This window comes from Spea bombifrons, chromosome 4 (assembly GCF_027358695.1).
Source record: "Spea bombifrons isolate aSpeBom1 chromosome 4, aSpeBom1.2.pri, whole genome shotgun sequence".
Taxonomy (NCBI): Eukaryota; Metazoa; Chordata; class Amphibia; order Anura; family Pelobatidae; genus Spea; species Spea bombifrons.
Genome location: NC_071090.1, coordinates 39,507,445 through 39,530,713, shown reverse-complemented (window position 1 = coordinate 39,530,713; position 23,269 = coordinate 39,507,445). Strand labels below are relative to the sequence as shown.

The 23,269-nt window shown below is 35.7% G+C and overlaps 1 protein-coding gene across 2 annotated transcripts; it reads left to right on the top strand.

The window, feature by feature from the left end:
• The first annotated feature begins 267 nt into the window (after window positions 1-267).
• On the top strand, window positions 268-20,246 carry PAH (phenylalanine hydroxylase). 2 transcript variants are annotated; one of them, XM_053462901.1, is made up of 14 exons: window positions 268-482; window positions 2,266-2,370; window positions 5,268-5,451; window positions 8,798-8,875; window positions 10,297-10,385; window positions 12,635-12,702; window positions 13,581-13,777; window positions 14,877-15,012; window positions 15,307-15,376; window positions 15,947-16,003; window positions 16,690-16,785; window positions 17,424-17,557; window positions 19,437-19,552; window positions 19,848-20,246. In XM_053462901.1, exons 1-14 carry the CDS (start codon window positions 441-443, stop codon window positions 19,889-19,891), a joined length of 1,416 nt encoding a protein of 471 aa, XP_053318876.1. In that variant the 5' UTR covers window positions 268-440; the 3' UTR covers window positions 19,892-20,246. The 2 variants fall into 2 exon arrangements, with proteins under 2 accessions (XP_053318876.1, XP_053318877.1); XM_053462902.1 differs by lacking the exon at window positions 8,798-8,875 and having other exon boundaries at window positions 269-482.
• Window positions 20,247-23,269: the final 3,023 nt, after the last annotated feature.

Genomic DNA, 23,269 nt, shown 5'->3' with positions numbered 1-23,269 from the left:
TGTCCCCAAATCAGACTAGTTTAATTGCACACAGTAAATAGCAGGGAATGTCAAATTGATGCAAGCCACATGTTTTTGAAAACCATTTTGCAGAACATCAAAAAAAGTCCCAGAGCCCATGGAGACTGTAGTTTGTTGTCTTGATGGGAACCACGTGTGGCCTTCCATGTCTGCAGCTGAATACCATGAGAAGGCGGTGGCTGGAGGTGTGAGGTGGGATCTCGAAAGTCACGTGAAGGCAGCACCCCCTAATGCAAAGCAGTGATTCGCAGGGAATGGGATAGTGGGTGTTTGAAGTTGTTACTGCATAAAAAATATGCCAGGCTTTATATACTGTCAACAACATTGACATTTCAGACTTCAGTCAGAACTCAGGTGCATTGACCGACCTTTGAGCTTTTTCACTTGTACAACGTTGATCATTCCAGAACACCAACGAGATGAATGCAGATACCTGCAAAATGAATGGAGGACATACTTACGTAAGTGGACTATACTGGATTTTTGCATGCGTACATCTACAGAAAAAACCTTTTTTATAAATAGTTGTATTCTTTAACCAGGTTATTCTCCATCTGTCAGGCAGGTATACTCTGGGGTTTATGCAAGGGAGAGTTGTCAGGATAGTTTTCAGCTCCATAACGTGCATATTCATTATGAAGGGGCAACATTAGCAGGTTTCATCAGCAAAAAAGGCCAAGTAGACCCTGTATAATGTGTGATTCAAGCTTACTGATGAAAGATCCAGCATAGTGTTTTGACAATGTAATCATTATTGTCTATGTAATGTACATAAACCTTAAAAGAATTCATATACATTTAATCTATTGACAATGTTACACTTTTATTTGTATTAAAAACTTTATTTTTTTTATTGCAAACATTTTCTTTCCTACATATTGTCCAGAGCATATTTGTCATGTGCAATAATGCTCTTGCCCCGAGAATATGGTCTGTTAAATTCAGGAAAAGTGCAGCTGTAATGAGAAATATGGTTACATCTTAAAGAGCAGACAAGCATACGACAGATATCAGATATTTAACATTATAACTTAACTTTAATTATCACAAAACAATGAAAGTTTCCCCTATGCCCCTAAATCTGCACAGATGGTCGAATCAGTGTGTTTTTAACATGCTCATATTTATTTATGTATAAATGTGGTAGTTATTAGTGCATAGTATTTATTTTAATATTCACTTTCATTTAGATTTTAATTTTTTTAAGAATAACAATGAACTGCAATATAGTAGTGTTTAACTCTGTATTCAAATGATAACACATCTTTTACGCAAGATAGGCCTGATAGCTTCTTTCCTCAAGAATAGGATCAAGCTGAATGAATACGGCAAAGTCTTACAATAGAAGAGGGCAAAAATCTGATATACCCCTGAGTGATGACTTATAATAAGCCAAGCTACTATGTACGCCCCTTTCTCAGTTGAGTTTGTCTTCTACTCAGTTGTGTCTCTGGGAAATATTGCTAATAGTAAGAACAGTAGTTTGGACATTATTATTATTTATTATTTATTGTTTTATATAGCGCCATCAAATTCCGTAGCGCTGTACAATGGGTAGACATAACAAGTAGTACTTAACATAACAAATTGACTTACAGAGACAACAGGTGAGGAGGGCCCTGCTTAAACGAGCTTACAATCTAGAGGACATGGAAGCCAACAGAAATCCTACAGTAGGGATTTCAGGACATACTGTATATGTGGGGTGTATACATTTTCACATTAATCCTGCATTGACTTCAACACAGAAACATATAAGTCAGATAAATACTGTTTGGCTCATCTATTTTGCCCATTTTTCCTGATGTCCATTTATCCAGCAAGCCACTATTTAGTAGTCCATCTCTGACCTTTCTTCAGGCTGTCAATATACTTATGGAGATTGACACTTCAAAATGCTACCAAATACTCTAAAATAGGTCTGGCCTATACAACCCAGATAGAAGCATTAGTATCAGGAAGAGGGGGATGGTTATGCCACTTTGAAGATCTCTGGTATATATATATAATATATATAAAACAAAATCTTGAAAAATGTTGCTTTGATGATTTGTCATAACGGTACCTGCTGAGATGACAAGCTGTTGATAGTGGTGCAACAAATCCATTTTACTGTTGAAAGCTTAAAGTGGGTCATGTGTGTCACAGATGTGTCTTTCCTTAACATTTGCCATATAACCTATATCACCACATTGCACATAGCTCATATTTATTTATGTATTTGTTTAATGTTATTAATTACAGGAGTCCAACTATATCGAAGAAAGTACAAAAGATAATAGAATTTCTTTGATCTTTACACTAAAAGAAGAAGTTGGAGCATTAGCCAGAGTCTTGCGCATATTTGAGGTAAGAATATATGTTTTTTTCATGATAGTCTTCATCCTTATCTCGTATTCCACTTTTCACATTTTCAGCCATTACCCTTCTAAGTTCTTTTCTTGGCAAAAATTACTATTAATCCTCCTCAAAGATCTCTAAACCTTTTAGTCCTAATTTGTCCTTATTATTTGACCATCTTCCTTCATGTAGCCTTCTCTTTCTGCCATACCTCTTTTATTTACCCCTTTGTCTTCAAAATGTCTTTTCTCATTTTAAACATCATCCTTGCATTTCTAAGATATTTCATTTACCCCCTATGCCCTCGTACTGCCTACTTTATCATCTTAATGTCCTACTATTGTCATACTGTCTTCCATTGAGGTTTGCAGTAGTTATAATGGTTCAGAAAGGTTTAGGCATTTATAGGATGTACAATATGGTTGGCAAGTGCTGTAATAACTTAGTACAGATGGAATAGCATATGTTCCCATATTTAATATAAATTCATTTTTTTTCTCAAAGCTTGTTCTCCTGCACATCCTGCACATATGATACATGGCAGACAGGATAATGTTCAACATGTTAATGTTTGTATTCTAACTATTCAAACATTATACAAGGACGCTAACATTGGCCATCATATCCACCTGACTATATTTCTCTGCCCAGTAAACAAATGCTGACTCTTATCAGACAGGGTAACATGTTTTTTAAAGACTTGTAAACAGAAGCAGAGAATAGTATGCCATTGCTTTTATATTAACACTGACAAGAATAGGCCATGTTCCCACACATCCAGAGCTGGCCATTACATGGGTCCTGGCGGGTCCCAGACGGCACTTGACAGGTGTAGTGATTTGCCGCCCCAAGGCATCTTCTTTTGGGGGACCAGTATGCATTTGGTGTGCTGTAGACTTGTGCACTCGGATTCGTACAAATTTTAACAAAATTTACCAAGTTCGATGATTCATATAAATGTCCAAAAATAAGAAGAGACCCCCACTGAAACAAATGAAAGTGAAGCAGAGAGCTCCGGATCTTCATTTGCATTTCCTTGCTTTCACACTCTTTCTCATTCTCTCACACTCTCTCTCCTAATGTATCCCTACCTTCTCCTTCTTTCTCCTTCTCCCGGGTATCAGCTTTGTTATCTAGGTACTTCCGCAAAAGGGTGGCGCCTTCCCACACACCCTCTACCCCATGAGGCATGCCGTGAGTCCCTTTAGCGTAAGGACTCCAAGAGGCCAGAATATTGAAGATGGATTCACAGAGGAAGATAAATGTTTCTGCAGCTCTATTTTTTCTGTGAATACTTCTGCATTATTCTTGTTTCTTTTGAGTACATCCACAATACCCACAGCACGCCACATGAGGACAGCCTTTTTTGTTGATTGACCCTGTTCTGCCTATTTTCTGGGGCTAGTAATTATTATCTAGGGTATGTGCACATACTGTTTAGATGTCAAACAAATAGTTCACTTATGTTTCTCCCAGGACAGTGCCTTTGTTAGAACAAATTTTTTGAATAATTTAACCCTTAGTATAATCTACATACCAGCTATAAGAATACATCTGACCACTGGCTGACTATTAATTGCAACTACTACTTCATATAGAAAAAAAAATAATGGCTCTATCAAGTTTTCGAGTTTCCCTCAATTTGATATTGTAGAATATTAGTATTCTACAATATCAAATAATATTGATGAACTACATTTGTGACAGATATATAAATCATGAATGTACTCATGTATAATGTACGTTCACAGTTCTCTGACTCTTTGGTTAATAATTGGTGTTGTAATATCATGGGTCATTTGTGTTTTCCTTCTGATGTTATATTTAATAGAAGGGGAGGATATGATCACGTGTTTGTTAATAATAAGCTACAGATGGCTTTTGAACACACGCCATGGCTTAAGCAATTCATTGGAGGGTGGATCCCACCTTCACCAAACATATTGATTTATAGACTGTTGGAGTAGCACAAGTATCAGCCGACCAATAGTTCCCCAGGATGAGCATCCGCCCCTTCTGTTTTTACTTGCTCTTTCTTTTTTCACTCAATGAAGTAACAAAGACTGCATGTTACACATTTGCTGTTTGGTATTTAGTAAAACTAGTGCAATCACCACATCAACCAATTCCTCATTTTATTCAACATGCAATGTGATTTAAATAAGAATCCAAAAAATGTCATAGAGAAATCACAAAACAATGGTGAAAAGGTTGTGGAATAGAAAGGATCAGTAAGCAGGAATGTATTCAATAAGCCATAAATGGTATTTCCCTTGTTGTTTTTATACAAATATATGTTTGAGCAATTGGATAAATGTTTTCCCTAGATTCGCACACATGGATTTAAAAGTAACCTAGAAATATCATAGTTTCATGCTTCCGCAGAGCCATCAGGAAATTCCACATGCAGCATGAGATTGAGAAACATTTTTCTCGCTCTGTTCCTCTTGGTATATATATATATATATATATATATATATATAGATTATCTATCTATCTATCTATCTATCTATCTATCTATCTATCTATCTATATATATATATATATCTATATATATACACACAAAAGATATGGTATTATAGTTGTAATATACCCGGGTGCTACCAATCCAAAAAGTATATACAGCATGCAAATAAAGTTGATGCACTCAACTTTTTATAAAGTTTATTGGCTTAGTAAAGGTCCAACGTTTCGGCTCTCAATGAGCCTTTCTCAAGAGTGTGTGTTACTACTATAACCACTAGATGGGGCAAGTGTTTGATTTAAACATGCACTTTCAATAAAATGCCACACTTAGCTTAAATGTCCAAGTGTGTGATATACATATACATACATATATATATATATATTTATATACATTCATAGAATTTTTAACCTTGCTGTACTAATGTCCTATTACATTTCAGGAAAGAGATATTAGCTTGACGCACATAGAGTCCCGACCTTCTCGTCTAAACAAAGATGAATACCAGTTCTTCATCAACTTAGACAACAAGAGCATTCCTGCACTAGATGAGATTGTCAGGTGTCTGAGACATGACATTGGAGCAACTGTACATGAACTTTCCAGAGACAAGAAAAAGGATGCTGGTGAGGTTATATGAACACTGTGTGCAGGTTTACTTTTACATTTCATACATCACATTTTGAGAAATCCATTAAACGGGTCGATAGAATCTAAATCAGTGTGTTATACTGTTTTTCCTGTGACCCAGCAATTAGAAAGAGGTGAGTACTACATGCCAGTGATGGGTGGCATGACCCAGTGACTGGTATCTCACAGCGCATTGCTGGATCATGGACTTTGTTAGAACAACCACGATTTAGATAAACCTAACACATGATTCCAAACCAACCAGATGTTCGCACAATTAAGAAGCTTTTGTCTTTTTCATGATTTCTGTTAATTCTCATTTTTTGCTGATATAAAAGTAAGCGTGAATTGTAAATCTTATCATCCTCATTCAACCACTGGATATCTGAGCATAACAGATGTTTTAGTCTACAACAATCACAGGCTCATTCACAGAAAGTATTCATACAGTATAAGTTCTCCAGTTAACCGTATACTAAATACGCATGATACCCATGCATGCCGCAAATGTGCATGTATGTGCATCTGAGAATTTGAATGTGCATGCTTTCTTATTCCTTTATTTCCATATGCTAAGGAACTAAATGACTGCATGTTGCAGTTCCAATCAGTGGCCGCTGCTTTGGCATTGTGGACAGGGTTATATATATACATCTGCTAGCAATTCCAAGGTTACACAGATGCCTGTGACTATTTATGTTATATTTAAAAATGTAGTCCATAATAAAAAATGATGCATTCATTGAGGTTGGCTCTGGATAATGTATAGGTTATGGTCGCAGTTTAGTGAATAAACCCCATAATGTTGTTTTTCGCCACCTCTCTCCCACTTAGTATATTTACAAAGTTTAATAAAAGAAAACCCTTCTTAGAATTAATTGATGCAATACTGTAAATACAGAACACCACATTTGAGACCTGAAGGAATACTTCAAATAAGTGTATATCGTCACAAAAAAAAGAAAAAAATGATAAATATGGCAAGTATGAAACTTCCCCTTCTGTTAACGTATTTTTTTTAATTTTTGAAGCATAATTAATGGCAGGCAGCTGTAATTGGGTTACCATGACCTAAATAACAAAAAAACATGTTTATTTCTTTTCATTTATTTTTCCCATCCGGTGTTGGATTTCCTAATGCTGCACAATGCATACATGTTACTAAACTCAAACCAAAATTGTTTATATCTCTGCTGAACAAATATCCCATTCATCCTCTTATTCCACACGCACGCTTAAATGTAATTATGCACAGGATCTGCAGTAGCAAACAACATCCTAAGCAGGCTACTGTAATGCCACATCAGGGCAGTGCTCGCTAATTTGTTTTTTCATATATAGCTAAATGATCCTTCCAGACGACAAAAGCTCATCACAGCAGATTATATTAACATTTTTAACTATGTGAAACGGTTAGGTTTTAGGATTAATTTAAAACAGAGGGATTACTCCATATTTATCAAATAAAAATATTCCATTATTTGTATTCAATTTCCTTCAACATTTTGTTTTTACTTTTTTGCATTTTAAAAGGTTGATAATGAATATAATGGTTTTTTAAAAAAAAAAAAATCACGTCAAAGGCTTCACAACATTGTCAGCCTTTCTTAGACATTGGCACAAGCATTTGACAGCTCTGAGCATTTTTGTCTACATATTTGAACTCACATGTCACTTAAGGAAACCCTTAGGGTCCTTCTAATAATGTTGAATGTCGAGACATAGGCTTAACTAAGTTATTCCATAATTGCATATAAATGTGACTCTTGGATGGTGTGCACATGCTCCAAAAATGTCAGTTTTTTCTCTTGACACAACTGCAGAATTTAGATACCTGACCCCTGGTTTAATTTGTCTACTACTTGGGTGTTCATCCCAAGCTAATAAAAAGCTCCTTTTAGCTTTAAGTATCAAATCAATATTTATTGGTCAAGAGACAACACACATCCTCTAGTTGTCACTAAGGGTCAGTGTTAAACCAGCTTGGCTTTATGATTTACAGTCAATCCAGAAGACAGTCAGTCTGCTACGCTAAATATATGAATGATAACCATGACAGCCCTCCAATATTTATAAGTAATCAAGTACTGGCTAACTAAGTTACATTGGAGATGGAGATAATGCAAGTCAAGAACAGGACATAGGTTGTGTGCTATATCTCATCCAGTACAGTGACTGTTTCAAAGGACGTCTGTTTTTAGAGCCATCCATGAATAGTTTCATTGTACACTTCACTGAGAAAATGTTCATTTATCATATCCAGCTCCATACATGGCCGGAGACAAACAACCAATTACTTGGTTGCTAAAGTCAGAAAAGGTCCTAATTATCATAGTTAGATAATGATGGTACTATAACAGCAACAAGGAGATGCTTTAATATCACAAAATTCAATTAGCCTGTAAAGTAAAATATAGCCAGGAAGGTCAATGCAAATAGTGGGAGGTATACAGGGCTCTGCCAAATACGCTACGGTTTACTGGCCCTTTGGACTCAGGACCCCCAGCTTGGCTTGACTAAGGTTGTTCTTATCGTTTATAGAATGTATAGGGAATTAGCATTATACGCAATAAGAATCAAGGGTAGAAATGCCATTTTCCAGATCGTGGTAGGTTTTCCTTCTATTAGGTTAATGCTGGGGTTGGTGGTCTGCAGCAAAGAGTATGCTGCGTGCCAAGCCAACCGGTCAGCCCATTTACAGTATGTGGCTTATTTAGTGACGATGGAAAAAGAGTTACATTTACCATAGATTGGATACAATCCATGACCAATGTTTTTCTGATTTTGTAAAAATTCTAAACTTCAATTGCTTAACTTACAAGATAATATTTAAAGCTTTCCCCGAATAATGCATGTTGGGATAATGGGTAAATATCTCTGTGTGGCTACATTCCTATCTTTGCCTGTTTAACGACTTACCAATTCAATAATTTATAATAAACAAAACAACATAATGGTTGCTAATGAAATATATAACATGTGAGTAATCATTTACAGGCATGTGTTAATTTATCAGGTGTTAATTTAGATTTTGTCTATAAAAATAACATGTTTATTTAAAGTGTATCAGTTGTGATCTGAGCATAAATATATTAAGGTCATTATAATTATATGCACTAATTTAGTTGTAACTGATTTTTTTTTGCAGAATGGCTACAATTGGTACCATTCTGGTATGTATGTATACATACATGTGTACATGCAGTAGATAAATATGCTTTTCCTGAATGGCTTCCTTGTTGGTTGATAATTTGGCTTATGCTTATTTATTGTTTTTATTCATTTGCATCGAATGATTGCTTTGTCTGTCGTCTCCTTCCTCCAAAATGTCCTTGATTCTAGGTTCCAGCTCTGCTTTTTTGCTTCATGCCACTTTAAGCTCCACAGAATCCATGCTGCATCAGAACGATATTATTGCAAGTGAGTGAGCACAAGATTGCCACCGAAGCTGTGGTTATCTTTCTCTATATATACTCTATATATATATAGGAAATGCCTGCCTGTGCTAACAGAATTGCAAAGGGGTTTTCTAATGATCCATTCTCCTTTTAAAATTGGATTAGTGAACGCAGCATGCCATTGGAACACAGGTGTGATGGTTGCTGATGAAGGGCCTCTGTACGCCTATGAATGTATTCCAGTAGAAATCAGCTGTTTTCAGCTACAATAGTCATTTACAATGTTAACAACATCTACACTGCGTTTCTGATCCATTTCATGTTTAGGTCTAGATTTACACTGCATGTTCTTCAAGGCAAAGGATCTTGCACAGTTATAACAATCAGTTTGCATATTGGATACTTGAAGTATAAGTATTAAAATTACCTTGCAACCTAGCAAAAAATACCCAGATATTGATTTAAATAGAACAGGTGATCACCACTAGGAAGCTACTAGCTGCTTTTTTATTATACAAGCTTTGTATGAGGACCAGAATAACATTGTAGAATAATTCTATTTATTACACATTGGTACACTGTCAAAACATGGATGCCTGTTCTATAGTTAAAGGTTAGCAATGTCACCTCTACATGCCACATAATAGACCACCTGAGCTGAAGACTGGGGCTTGAGGAGGTTGCGGTAAAGTATGTATGTATATACGTTTATGTTATTTGTAGTTGGTATGAAACTTTGTGTTTGATTGTAATGTGAAGCAGCATCCTAGACTTCAAGTTGAATCTTTCTGTAGGCGCCCAAGAGCTCTACTTAGTAGCATAGCAAAAGGAGGTCCAGTTATGACCTGGTCCTACGTAAGAGCAGCTCTGTGGCCCCATCTACTGGTTATCTAATTGTACAGCTCTGTTTCCCCACCTCTTTTAACCATTGTAAATTACAAAAGGTGGATCCATATACTACTCTCCATAACAGTGGGAAAATACATCTGTTCACTTAATGACCTTGTGTATTGATTTTGTGTGAAAAAACAACAACATACGCTACAGGACTTAGATCACGGGTAAATTATTCAGCAAAATACTCAATGGTCATGGAGAATTTTCATCTCAATCAATACACCTGTACCAGAACATTTTTGTATTTTATAATTTAAAACAAAGACATACTATTATTACCAAAGCTTTACTCCATTAGTATACTGGATCCACATGCTAGCCAATCACCCAGCCTATGGGTTTCAAGAAAAAAACTCCAATAAATATTGATGTGTTAGAGGTTTTCTACTAATTATCTAGAAGAGAGTCAGCCAGATAGACCTGGAGGGAGCTAATGTTTCATATTGTTTAATTACTAGCATTAGCAAGTACTAAAACCACAGAAACTTTTTTTAAAGCTTTACTTGAGATTGCATTTGTAAGTAATTAGTTATTTCTCTATTACAGTTCCATGGTTTCCACGGACTATACAGGACCTGGATAAGTTTGCCAATCAAATCCTGAGCTATGGAGCAGAGCTAGATTCTGACCACCCTGTAAGCATCATATTGCTTAAAAGTTTCACAGTTTTATCCAGTATATGTAGCATGCATCACACAGTAATAGTAGAACAATGAACTCTTGGAATAGTCTGTTTCCTTTATAAATGGTAATATTAATTCATGGCTAAATTCATGGCTAACTTGTAATGAAACACAAAACATTGGAGATGCAGAACCATAAAGAGAAGACAACGAAAATATTATAGTGTAGTATTTTCAATACAAAGTAATATTTATTGTGTAAAAAAAGTTCTTTATAGTTTCTGCAGAGCTCTGATTTCGATCCCCAGATTGCAGCAAGCAGCTAAAATAGGGGCAAAACTCCATATTGTAAAACCACACAAATTATAATTTGAAAACAGCATAACTTACAATGCACGGTACAAGTGAAGAACCAAATTCTACATGTCCACTGACCCCTAGTGATGACTAGTACGAAACAAATTAAAAAAAACGTGGCATTTTTTTGTTGACCTAACATTTATTACATTTGCAATAGGGTTCTCCTGGGTTTAGGAAAAACAAAGTCTCTCCCTGTCAAGAAATAATATTAATACTTACGTTCTGGAGAACCATGACATCCTTCTCTACTTCTCCTGAGGAGTGGCGAAGGATGTAATGGTTCTCCAGAACGTAAGTATTAATATTATTTCTTGACAGGGAGAGACTTTGTTTTTGGGGTGGGGGTAGCCATGTAAGTGGACGGGATTGCCATATGGGCACCGGTATCCCCAGTTGGCAGTTATTAGGAGGGGGAGAAGACAGGACGTAGGCTTGGTCAAGCTCTGATGCCCTGGAGAAAGAGGAAAGTGACCCAGAGACCCAGGGTCAAGCCCAGAGAGTTTCCAAGTATGAATATATATATATAATATGACTACTTGCTCCTCCGTTCAAATAAGCTTGCCTTCTGTACTTTGCTAAATCACTTTAAGTGTGTAAATGTTTCTATTGCACCTCTCTTCTTTCCTCCAGGTTATACACATTAAGATCTCTTAGTCTTTCCTGATAATTTCTATCCTAAAAAACATTTTTGTAGCTCTCCTCTGAACTCTCTGCAACATGCAGTCCACTTTGCCAACCACATATTCCATGTAGAGGTTGTTACTAAAATGGTTAATGAAAAATGAGAGATTTGTAAGAAACATTTTCTTATTGCTGTGTTATCTAACATCATGCCTGATAAAGATCCCGTTCTGAAAAAAGGCACTTATGATCACGTTTAATAGTAATTTGCATGCCAAGCGTGATGACTTCATAAGTTGTCGATCATAGAAACAGTTCCAATACCATATCTTTTATATATTTGAGATGTCACCATGTAAAATTTGTGATTTGTGAAGTTACAGGCCGCATACTCTTCATGGACAGAGGCAATCATTCGGCCCTTAACAGGTTCAGCAGCCATACAAGACGGTGTCCCCACCAATTTGCAATGATAAATAAAAGCTGTCCTTTATGATGTCATATCTCCAAAAATATGCATTATTATTACCATAAGTAGCCTAATTTCATGTGTTTTCACAGACATCTGATGAGAAGTTCAGGTGCATTCAATTCTGTTTATTGATTGCTTTAGAAAACAAAGCAAAAAAAAACCCCGAACTATATTCATTTCTGATGAAGATACGGGGATCAATTCAGACTGTGAAAGTGGTGTTATTACTTTAATTGGGCTAGAGCAATTATAGATAATTGGTCACTTGTACTGTGGCTAATCCAATATGCATTAGGTATTGTACACAGTGATTCATCATTTCAGAATAATATTTCAAAAGGGTGCTAAGAGATGAGGAGATAAACATGCGCTACGATTTATTCCATATCTAAATATACATGTAAATTTGTATTGATGACAAACTGCCGTGTGATCTGCTTTTTCCCCTATCTTTCTGAGAACTGTAATTAGCATTTGCATCACAAAATGATGTTTTTCTGTTTCATTACTTGTGTAATATCTCTATGTATAAAAGTGGTGACAGTACAGTGATGGATTTCAGACCTGGATCACATTGTGAGCTTCCATGGTTTGGGCTCTCGTGAGAACCCCCCTCTGCCCATACTGTCCATATGCCCTGAACAGCCCAGGCCCCTCATGGGCTCCTCAGACACCGCTGCATTTTTTGCGCTTGCCTTGTTGGTCAGGTTGCCATCCCAATGAGACCACACATTAGAGTCAACTAGCAATACATGTTTTATAGGGATGGATGAGTATGATAATTATTTTTTTTTCTTTTTGTTTGTAGGGTTTCACTGATCAAGTATATCGAGCACGGCGCAAAGAATTCGCTGACATTGCTTTCAGCTATAAACAGTAATAAAAAAATCTACATATTTTACTGAGCTGTTCCAGCTGCTTACTGTAAATAAGTAGTGCTGCAGAGGTTTTGTTAAAATAAAGTGTCTTACATGTTATGTAAGGCGCTCCTTTATAAATTGTTACTGTTGGTCTACCAGATCAATGTTCATGATGAACTTTTACACTGATGATGTCCATGAAAACCTTGATGTTTAGCTGTGATCCTTTTTTTTAATATATCCATTGGCCAGGAGATATGATGAAGTTGTGTTACCATATACCTTCAAACCTTTCCACCTATCTGCAATGTATAATATTAGTTATGGTTTATTTATCATTTTTACTACCATTTTATAACTGTAAGGCATCACTGTTTTATTTCCAACAGCATTTGTTTTACGTTTTGAAACAATGTACAAATAAATAATAAGTCTCAAAACATAATGAACTGCCATTTTTAACAAATGTGTAAAATGATGATATATATATATAAGTATACTACCTGTTCAAAAGTTTGGGATCAGCTGTTTTTCATGGAAAACAAGGGAAATTCTAGCTGTGCTAGCATAATTACAACTAGCCATTTAAACTTAAACTTGGGTTAGCACAGGAGTGGTGGTCACTGATAAAGGGCTTCTGTGTCCGTTTGCAGCTACAATAGTCATTTACAACATTAACAACTTCTACACTGTATTTCTGATCCATTACATATTATTTTAATGGATAAAATGTGCCCCCCCCCAAAAGGACATTTCTAAGTGACCCCAAACTTTTGAACTGTAGTGTATATATATGAGAGTTTAGAGTTTAGGATTCCTAATCCTTGGATTGTGAAAGTGAAGTGGAATACTATATACATAATTATAACAGACAGACATAACCTTTGTTTTCAGTGGTCAACCCATTCCTCATGTGACATACACTGAGCAGGAGAAGAAAACATGGGGCACGGTGTACAAGGAGTTGAAAACTCTGTATCCCACGCATGCCTGCTATGAGCATAACCATGTGTTCCCATTGTTGGAAGAATACTGTGGATATAATGAAAACAACATCCCTCAGCTTGAAGATGTGTCTAATTTCCTACAAAGTAGGTGACACGGTGCACATTTATTGCAAACTGTTAGATTAGGTCTTATTTAAAAATACATCCTGCAGTTCTGTATACAGTAATGTAGGTTAGCATTGACAAAAACTTGGATTTATCTTCTTTCTAGAAAACATCCTTTATCTGGAGATTGTTGATATGTTGTGATATTGTGGCTGGTCAAGATGTCCATCAACATACACTTTATGGACAAAAGTATTGTGACAACTGACCATTACACCCACAGGGACTTTTATGACACCATATTCTAAATACAGAGACATTAATATGCACTTGGTATCCCCTTTGTAGTTATAACAGCTTCCACTGCTCTGGGAAAGCTTTCCACAAGATTCTGGAGTGTTTATTTGGGAATTTTTGCCCATACATTTAGTAGAGCATTTGTGAGGTCAGGCACTGATGTTGGATAAAAGGGTCTGGATCGTATTCTCCGTTCCATTTCATCCCACAAGGTGTTCAATGGGGTTGAGGTCAGGGCTTTGTGCGGGCCAGTCAAGTTCTTTCACACCATACTCATCCAACCATGTCCTTACGGACCTTGCACAGGGGCACAGTCATGCTGGAATAAAAAAGGACCTTCCGCAAACTTTTGGACAATGGTATGCTTCCATCTTTGTGGGAGCAGTTTGAAGATCCTTTCATAAAGTTTTTTGCATTACACAGCAGAAATGTCAATGTAAAGAAACAACAGTTTTCTGAAAATAGAAACACGAGGTATTAAAACCAGACTGTATCTACATAGATAAAACATAAATTGCCCTATCTAATATGCTAAACAAAGAAACTTTAGTAGACCTGTCAACTTATTCTTGTGAAGGTTAAATTACTTAAAAAATAGAACTACTTTTGTGTTGCAAAACAAGCAAGTACAAAAAATTACAGGTGGGGCAAGCATTAACGTGATTAATGATTGGGTATTCGTTTGTACTGTGAATGATGTTTCTAATGCTGCATTTAGTTAGAAGCGTATAAAACTCCTGCAGAAGAGGTGAAATATCACATTAAAATAAGGAGTTATGGTGAATTTAAAGAGCTCTCTGACATAATTTTTTTAAATAACCTTTTATTTTTTCTTGTAAAGCCTGCACCGGTTTCCGTTTACGTCCTGTTGCTGGTTTGCTGTCATCTCGGGATTTTCTAGCCGGATTGGCATTCCGGGTTTTTCACTCTACGCAATATATTCGGCATTGGTCAAAACCCATGTACACACCTGAACCGTAAGTATATTTCATTGTTGTCCTAAAGCCTTTAAGTGCATGGAAGACAGGAGATTTAGTATTTGGCATAAAGGTTTTGGGGTTTCTTTATTTTTGCTTATTATTATACTTTATTTATAAAGCTCCGACAGATTCTGCAGCTCTTTATAAAACATGATTATTTGAAAACACATGACCAGTTCCAATTCGGTTAATTCCATGAGTGTGCTCCAAAAAGCACTTTGAGTCCCACTGTGAGAAAGGTGCTATATAAATACTAGTTATTATTAAAAGTATTGTTGCCTTTTTCAACAGAGATATTTGTCACGAGTTATTGGGGCATGCACCTTTGTTTGCTGATCCCAGTTTTGCTCAGTTTTCTCAGGTAAGTATTTAGTTTTTTCTTGGCAAAATAGCTAACTTTACTGTTTCTTTATGATTTGTTTGCACCTTTACATAGATAGGAACGTATATAAGAGGCATAGTTTGATTTATTAACACGTTTTATGTTGTGTAAATTCATCGTCATCTTCCCCATTAATATCAATGATTATCAAGACAAAAATTCTGATTTTTCCTACTTAGGTTTTTACTGTTATCTTTTCCTTTCTCTATGGTTTATATTCTCTGATCAGCCAAAATATATCTACCTCTTTTGACGCACAATTTAACCAGGCAAAAATCCATAACTGGTCCACCATTCCAGTTATTGAATGATCCAATAAAGTACTTTCAGATGAGCACATGTGAAGGTGCATAGTTAATCTCAAATTATAGATCACTGCAGACTATAGACTACAAAATACTACTATAGGAAATGTAGGTCTTTCCAAACATAAAATCTTATGTAAAACAGGATTATACTACGCTGCATTAAATTGCTTAAATTGTTATATTTTGGTGTTTATATTGACTGTATGAAATCAAGATTTTATAAGCATTATACATTTTTCAGGAAATTGGATTGGCATCTCTTGGCGCTCCCGATGAGTATATCGAAATGCTGGCTACGGTAAAATATTTCACTTTGCAGGCCTGTTATTTTCTTGGAACAGATTTTAACCTTGATTTATGCTGCACATTTCTAAAATAAAAATGTAAATGAATAAAGAAAATATAATGTTTATTTATTTTGCACCACATCATAATATACACATTACATTTAGAATATTGCCCATATTAGTAATTGTGAACTGTGTAAAAAAAACTAAAGATGAGGGTTTGTGAAAAATGAGTTACACCTATTCTCTTTTACCATCTCTCTTTTTACAGTTCTTACAAGAGTGCAAGGGAGTAGGACATTTTCATTTACATATAGAAAAAGAGAGAGAATAAAATTCTGTAACAACCCATGTAGATACCCAAGAGCTGAAGGATCATGAGTCCTCTTTACAAAGTACTGAAGTAATATTCGGGGATATAATCTGTAATTATGGGGAAACATCTTATTGATCCAAGGAGAAATCTGACTGCCATTTTGGGATCCAGAAGGATTTTTTTTCCCTGGTTACTGCAAAATTGGAAAGAGCGAAACTGGGGGTTTTTTTGCCTTCTTTTGGACCAACAGCAACAAATTAACAGATATAGGAAAGGCTGAACTTGATGGACGCATGTCTTTTTTCAGCCCATGTAACTATGTAACTATGTAACCCTACCTTGCATATACCTGTGATTATATATCTTCCTTCTTCTATATAGGTTTACTGGTTTACAGCAGAGTTTGGAATATGTAAGCAAGGGGATAAGCTGAAAGCGTATGGAGCTGGCCTACTTTCGTCATTTGGCGAATTGCAGGTATACTTATAACTATGAAAACGCTATGACACAAATGTTAAACATTGCATCATCTATATAATGACACTATTATGTATTTATTCACAGGATATGATTGTATGAGTAGGGCTGATAAGAAGGGCAGGGGGGCAGTTGCCTCCAGTGTGGCTTTGATTGAAAGATTTCGGGCCACTACTTGAAACATCCTGAAAATGTGTCTTAGACATGACATGAGTGTGTTGTCTGACAAATGTCTTTTTTTTTATTACCCCCACAAAGAATGATGCCAGTCCAGGATGCACTTTCTTCCCTCCATCCATGAGAAGTCCTGTCATTAGAAGTCAAAATCACTTAACTAATACCTCTTACCAGCAAATAAGCATATAAAACAATGTATGCTATCAAGTGTCATATCTTACATGTATCTACGTACCTATATGATAAACATAATCTGCAAGTGGAACCGCTAGTACTATGCAATTAATGTTTTCACAAAGAACGGGTGTATATGAGATTTTAAGAAGAAACCATTTTAGGAAGGACCATTTTCTTCTTAACCAGAATACATAAAATGATATCTAGCCACACCATGTATATATTTAAAAGGTCTATCTTTCATCATGCACAGTGTAAAACAAAAAGCATATTTTTTTTCTCAGTATTGTTTGACAGATAAACCAGAGTTTAAACCCTTTGAACCTGAGAAGACTGCGTTGCAAAAATATCCAATTACAGAATTCCAACCTGTTTATTTCATTGCTGACAGTTTTGAAGATGCAAAGGAAAAAGTGAGGTAAATCTCGGAGTATCTGTTTTAAATGAATTTACCAAATGATTAAAGGTTATGAGGGTTAGAACATAAAATTACATTTTTTTTATTTAAATACGTATTAATGTATTTTTCATATGGCATTCTGCTTGCTTTATTACTTTTAGATAACACATCATTTGCTATTCAAAGTGGGGATGGTTAGTTCTCATTTAGTTCAAGATTGTAGTAAATGTCACTGCATAAAGTATTTGCCCCTTCCTGATTTCTTCTATCGTCCAACTAAAACAATGTGAGTAAACACAAAATGCAGCTTTTTAATAATCACTTCACTTATTGAAATTAAAGAGTCAATCAAAACTTATGTAACCCATGTGAAAAATCACCCCCCTCCCAAACCCAATAACTGTTTGGGCCATTCTTGGCAGCAATAACTGCAATCAAATGTTTGCGATGACTGGCAATGAGCCTTTTACATCACTGTGGAGAAATCTTGGCATAAATGTTTTCAATTAGCCGTATTGAAGGCCTTTTTAAGGTCACGACACAGTATCGCAATCAGATTCAGGACTTTGACTAGGCCGCTCTAGTTTACTTTGTTTGTTTTGAGCCATTCAGGTGGACTTGCTTGTGTACTTCTGATCACTGTCCTGCTGCATAATCCAACTGCATTTGAGCTTTAGGTCACAAACTGGTGACCGGATATTCTCCTTCAGGGTTTTGGGTAGAGAGCAGAATTCATGGTTCCATCAATTATGGCAAGTCTCCCAGGTCCAGAAGCAGCAAAGCAGCACCAGACCATAACACTCCCTTCACCGTATTTGACAGTTGGCATTATGTTCTCATTGCGGAATGCTGTGTTAACTTTACACCAGATGTAATGACACTCATGACTTCCAAAAAGTTCCAATTTTGTCTCTTTTTGAGTCTTGGGAGTTATCAAGATGTTTTGGGAAATGTGAGACAAGCCATTGGGTTTCTTTTTGGTCAATAGCAGTTTTTGCCTTGCAACTCTCCCAAGGGTCCCATTTTTGCACAGTTTCTTTCTTATTGTGGGCCTTGAACACTGACTTTAAATGAGGAAAGTGAGCCCTGCAGTTTTTTAACCCGTTAGTCTGAGTTGTTTTGTGACTTTTTGCATGAGTCGGCCACCATGGATCACCATGGATCACTGGAGTCTCAGAGCCTTAGAAATGGCTTTGTAAACCTTTCCAGACTGGTAGATGCCAATGACTTTGTTCTTGAATTGTTTAGTTTGCTGCATCATGTGCTGCCTTTTGAGACCTTTTAGCCTACTTCACTTTGCGAGACAGGTTCTATTTATTTATTGTTTAGATTCAACAGGGCTGCCAGTAATCATGCCTGGTGAAATCTAGTGAAATTGAACCCAGTTACCAATTAAATGTGGATAATTGGTTGCTTTAGTAACTAAGGGGGCAAATACTTTTTAACATTGAATCAGGTTTGTTTGAAAAGCTTTTTTCCTTGGATACATGAAATCATCATTTAAAAACTGCACTCTGTGTTTACTCAGGTTTTCTTTGTCTAAACTTTGCTTAATGATCTGAAACATTTAACGCAACGTTATTAAGAAGAGTGGGGCAAAATTCCTCCACAAATAGTGTGAGAGACTGATAAAGTCATACAGAAAATGATTACCTCAAGTTATTGCTGCTAAATGTGGTTACAAAAGCTATTGAAACATAAAGTGTACTTAGTTTTTCACACATGGCTTCTCCATTCTGGCTTTATTTTTTAAACATTTTTTTATGACTTTAGCGTTGTTTTTATGTCAAAGCTGTTGGACGAAGAAATGCATTGGCTTAAAGCTGGAATAACTGCATTATTTTGTTTGAAATATGTATATATTTGTGAGCTAGCTATGGACATTATGTTTCTATAGGAAATTTGCAGCTACAATTCCTCGTCCTTTCTCTGTTCGCTACAACCCTTACACACAAAGCATCGAGGTTCTGGACAACATGCAGCAGCTGAAGAATCTGGCCGACTCCATTAGTGGTAAGTCATCTGATTTTACTCTAATTACAAGAACTAGAGGGCATGAATAGTTGCATACCCAAGGGGGGCTGTTGCCACTCATACAGGGGTGCCACCTCTGCCCCTGAATCATTTTGACTGTGCCACCTATGCCCCTGAAGCAACTTGCCTGTGCCCCTGAAACAACCTGCCTGTGCCACCTCTACCCTTGAAACAGGCAGCTTGCCTGTGCTACCTCTGCCCCTAAAACAGACTACCTGTGCCACCTCTGCCACTGTCTGAACATGAATGATGATTTCATTTTTCTCTCCTTTAGGTGAACTTGGGATTCTGTGTAGTGCCCTTAGAAAGCTGGAGTGAGGAGAAGTTCACTACTGTGTCCATAATGATTTGCTTGTGGTTGTTATGAATATATGTTTGTATTATAATCCTATAAGCAGTTAATGGTTTGATTAGATTATCAAGCTTTGCAATGAATACCTGAAGTGGCATATGCATAAAGGAGAACAACATAGTGTAATACTGTATTTGCTACAAAATATTTTTTATAAAACACTTAATGATCAGTCTGTTGCCAAGCAGGTCAAAATGTCTCTTCTGGAATTGAGCTATTTAGTAATAAGGTCCTATACAAAATAAAGGTCTTATACATCATTACTCATTGCTCATTACACATTGATTTCATAAAGAACAAACAATTACCATGAAAAAATAACAGTTAATTAGATAAAGAATAACAGTTTTGTTACATGAGTGATGTGTTAGTTAATACTTTTGCTAGAGCAAATGTTCTGATTTTCTGTCTGGCTCTAAATAAGGGTTCAGATGCATATATGCATGTAATATACTGAAGGATTAAAATGTATGACTTACACAGAAAAAATAAATGAAAATGCTTTGTTTGAATGTTATATATATTAAAACACAACCTTATCCTAATTTTTTATATAATACATATATAAAAACATTTTTGTTACTATTGATATGCATTATTATTATTTTGTCAAAAGTAATGTCTTTCCTATACTCACAATACTACAAGAAGATATATTTGTGAAAACAGTATATATATATATATATATATATATATATATATATATATATATATATACTGTTTCACACATATCAGGAATAATTACTAAGAAAATATATTAAATGATATATAAGTGCTTTTATGTTTTGTTTGCTAATTACACTTGCTTTATCTTAAAGGAGGTTACTTGTAGTAAATACAATGTTTACTTTAAAATAAAATTATATAGATTCCTTTATATTAGAAAGACAACTCTGTTTTATTTAATTATACCTCATACTTGGAAAATTGGAAAATAATGGCAAATGGGAAGTATTTATTTATGATGATGCTTAAGGGTCCCATGTTAACTTTTTCATTTTATTTTCTTGTTAATTTTAGTATATTGATATTTAAAAGACTCAAAGTTCTAGGTAAAGACTTTCTCTTCGTAAATGGACACATTTTCAAGGCTACATGTGCTACAATAATATGATTTCATGGGTGTCCGCAGGATTGTTTCCAGGGGAGGATATTCTCCCCACCATTCCTTTCTCCCACCCCAATACCTCCTTACCTCATCCCTGTTGCCTTCCTTAGTTGGCTCAGAAGATGTGTTTCCTAGTGGGAGGCAAATGTTATTTAGCCATTAATAGGAAAAATTATATAACCATGGTTCAGACCATCATGAACCTGGGCAACATGCCAACTTTAGTTTGCAATTCCCGGGGGGGGGGGTAAATATTATCCACAACTAGCCCAGTCTAGATTATAAACTCTCAAGAACATGGTCCATTTCTATTTTTGTACCAGTTTGCTATTGTGTATGATTTTAAATTATTTTACTGCCTCGTTATAACAGCACTACGGAATCTGCTGGCGCTATATAAATAAATGTAATATAATGTCATGGTGTTCAGCCAGTAATAGTTTCCTGTATATCATGGGACCTGCAGTTACTGTGTAGTGTAGACCAACACAACTCCAGTCTAAAACTACAATTCCCATGAAGTTCAGCCAGCGATATGGCTGCTGAATATTATTGTAGATGCAGACATCAAGTTAGTGTTTGTACTGAAGAGTTATTGTAGCTCCCTCTAATACCCAATATACATTTACCAGCTATTCTTCCTACTATTGCTGGCTCAACATTGTGGGAGTTGCAGTCAAGGAAAGTTGATGTGTAGCATTATGAGATTAGAGTTAGAGGGGAGTAAATGTTTGGAACCAAAATAGGACACTTTCTGGTTGTGGTAACATTCGGTACTCAAAGTGCTGTTATTACATTTGTCATGATGTTCAGCCAACTAAGTGGATGGCTGAGAATAATGACATGTGCATTCCACCTCAATGCCAATCCATAAAGATATAAAAATGAACATTTGACAATCCAGTTGTACTCACTTTCCCATGATGCTTAACATACCAGACTGGCTAAGAGTCATGGAAGATGGGATATTTACTAACCCTAACAGCAATACATGTTTGAAATAAAACTGCCCCTATGTCTAGTTAACTTACTCTAAACAGCCTACTGTTTCACCCTTGCTGCTGCTCCAGTGGGCCTCTTCAAATAACGGGGGGGGGGAGTGCGCACTCTTGCCCCCCCCCGGACATCCATGTGTGGGTGCAAATAGTTTATCAACTCAATATTTAATTTAAGCAATCATTAATGACATGTTGTATAAGGATGATAGCTTCAGTTGGGCCAATATAAGAACTGGTAAGATTTAATTCACACAATCACTGAAACTAATAGGAACCTGATGCATGGACAGACAGAGTATAACTGGCTCATAGAGGACACTTTTTCTCAATGGATGAATTCATGCATATAGTTTGTTAACCAAATCAAAATACATGCATAAAAACAAATGAATGAAAAAAGAAATAAGCTTATTATACGTACCTTCCTCCCTGCAATGGAAGACCTTTAAAGCACAAATATATGCTGGGGTATTTTATTTTGCTTTGTACAAAATTAAATGAAAAAGAATGTTGTCTTTCCATAAACACTGTCTCCAAGACTTAACCCTTAGTCTGACTTGCCTTCTTTATATTAACTATCAAATTTAATTTCTTACAAAGCAAAGCAATACTCTTCCAAGCACAGAGTAGTTAAAATGCTACAAGGTAAATTTATGTTCACACAAAATCACATAGAGCAATGCTTGAATGTCTTTTTGGGGGGATAAAACACCAAACAGGACAAATCAAACACAGGAAGGAAGGTAAGTTGTGGTAAATCAAGGTTTTTATATTTAAATTCACAATGTGATTTCCTTCATTATTTCAATGAAGGCTAATGGCAATGGAAAGCTATTTATTTATATAGAGAAACACATTTAGGCTTTTGTACAATACTTATGTTGTGTTTTGCGTGTGATTTCACTATGATAGAAATGATAGATGTAACATAGATTAATATATTTGTATGTCATCACATATGGTTGTATTGTTATTATTATTATTATGAATAGTAGTAGTATGGTAGTGTGCAACAGTGAAGGGTGGTTTATAAAACTCATACTATGAGCTTAATATTTATGATTAATCTCCTTCCAACCATCCAGATTGTGATTGAAACACATAAAAACATCTTCTTGAGTATGGTCAGTTATAACTGAATGATCATAATAAATATATATTATAGTATTTAAATAAATAGATTTAAATGATAGCGTTTAATAATATCCTGCATTCATTTAGACAATGGAACATTTTCA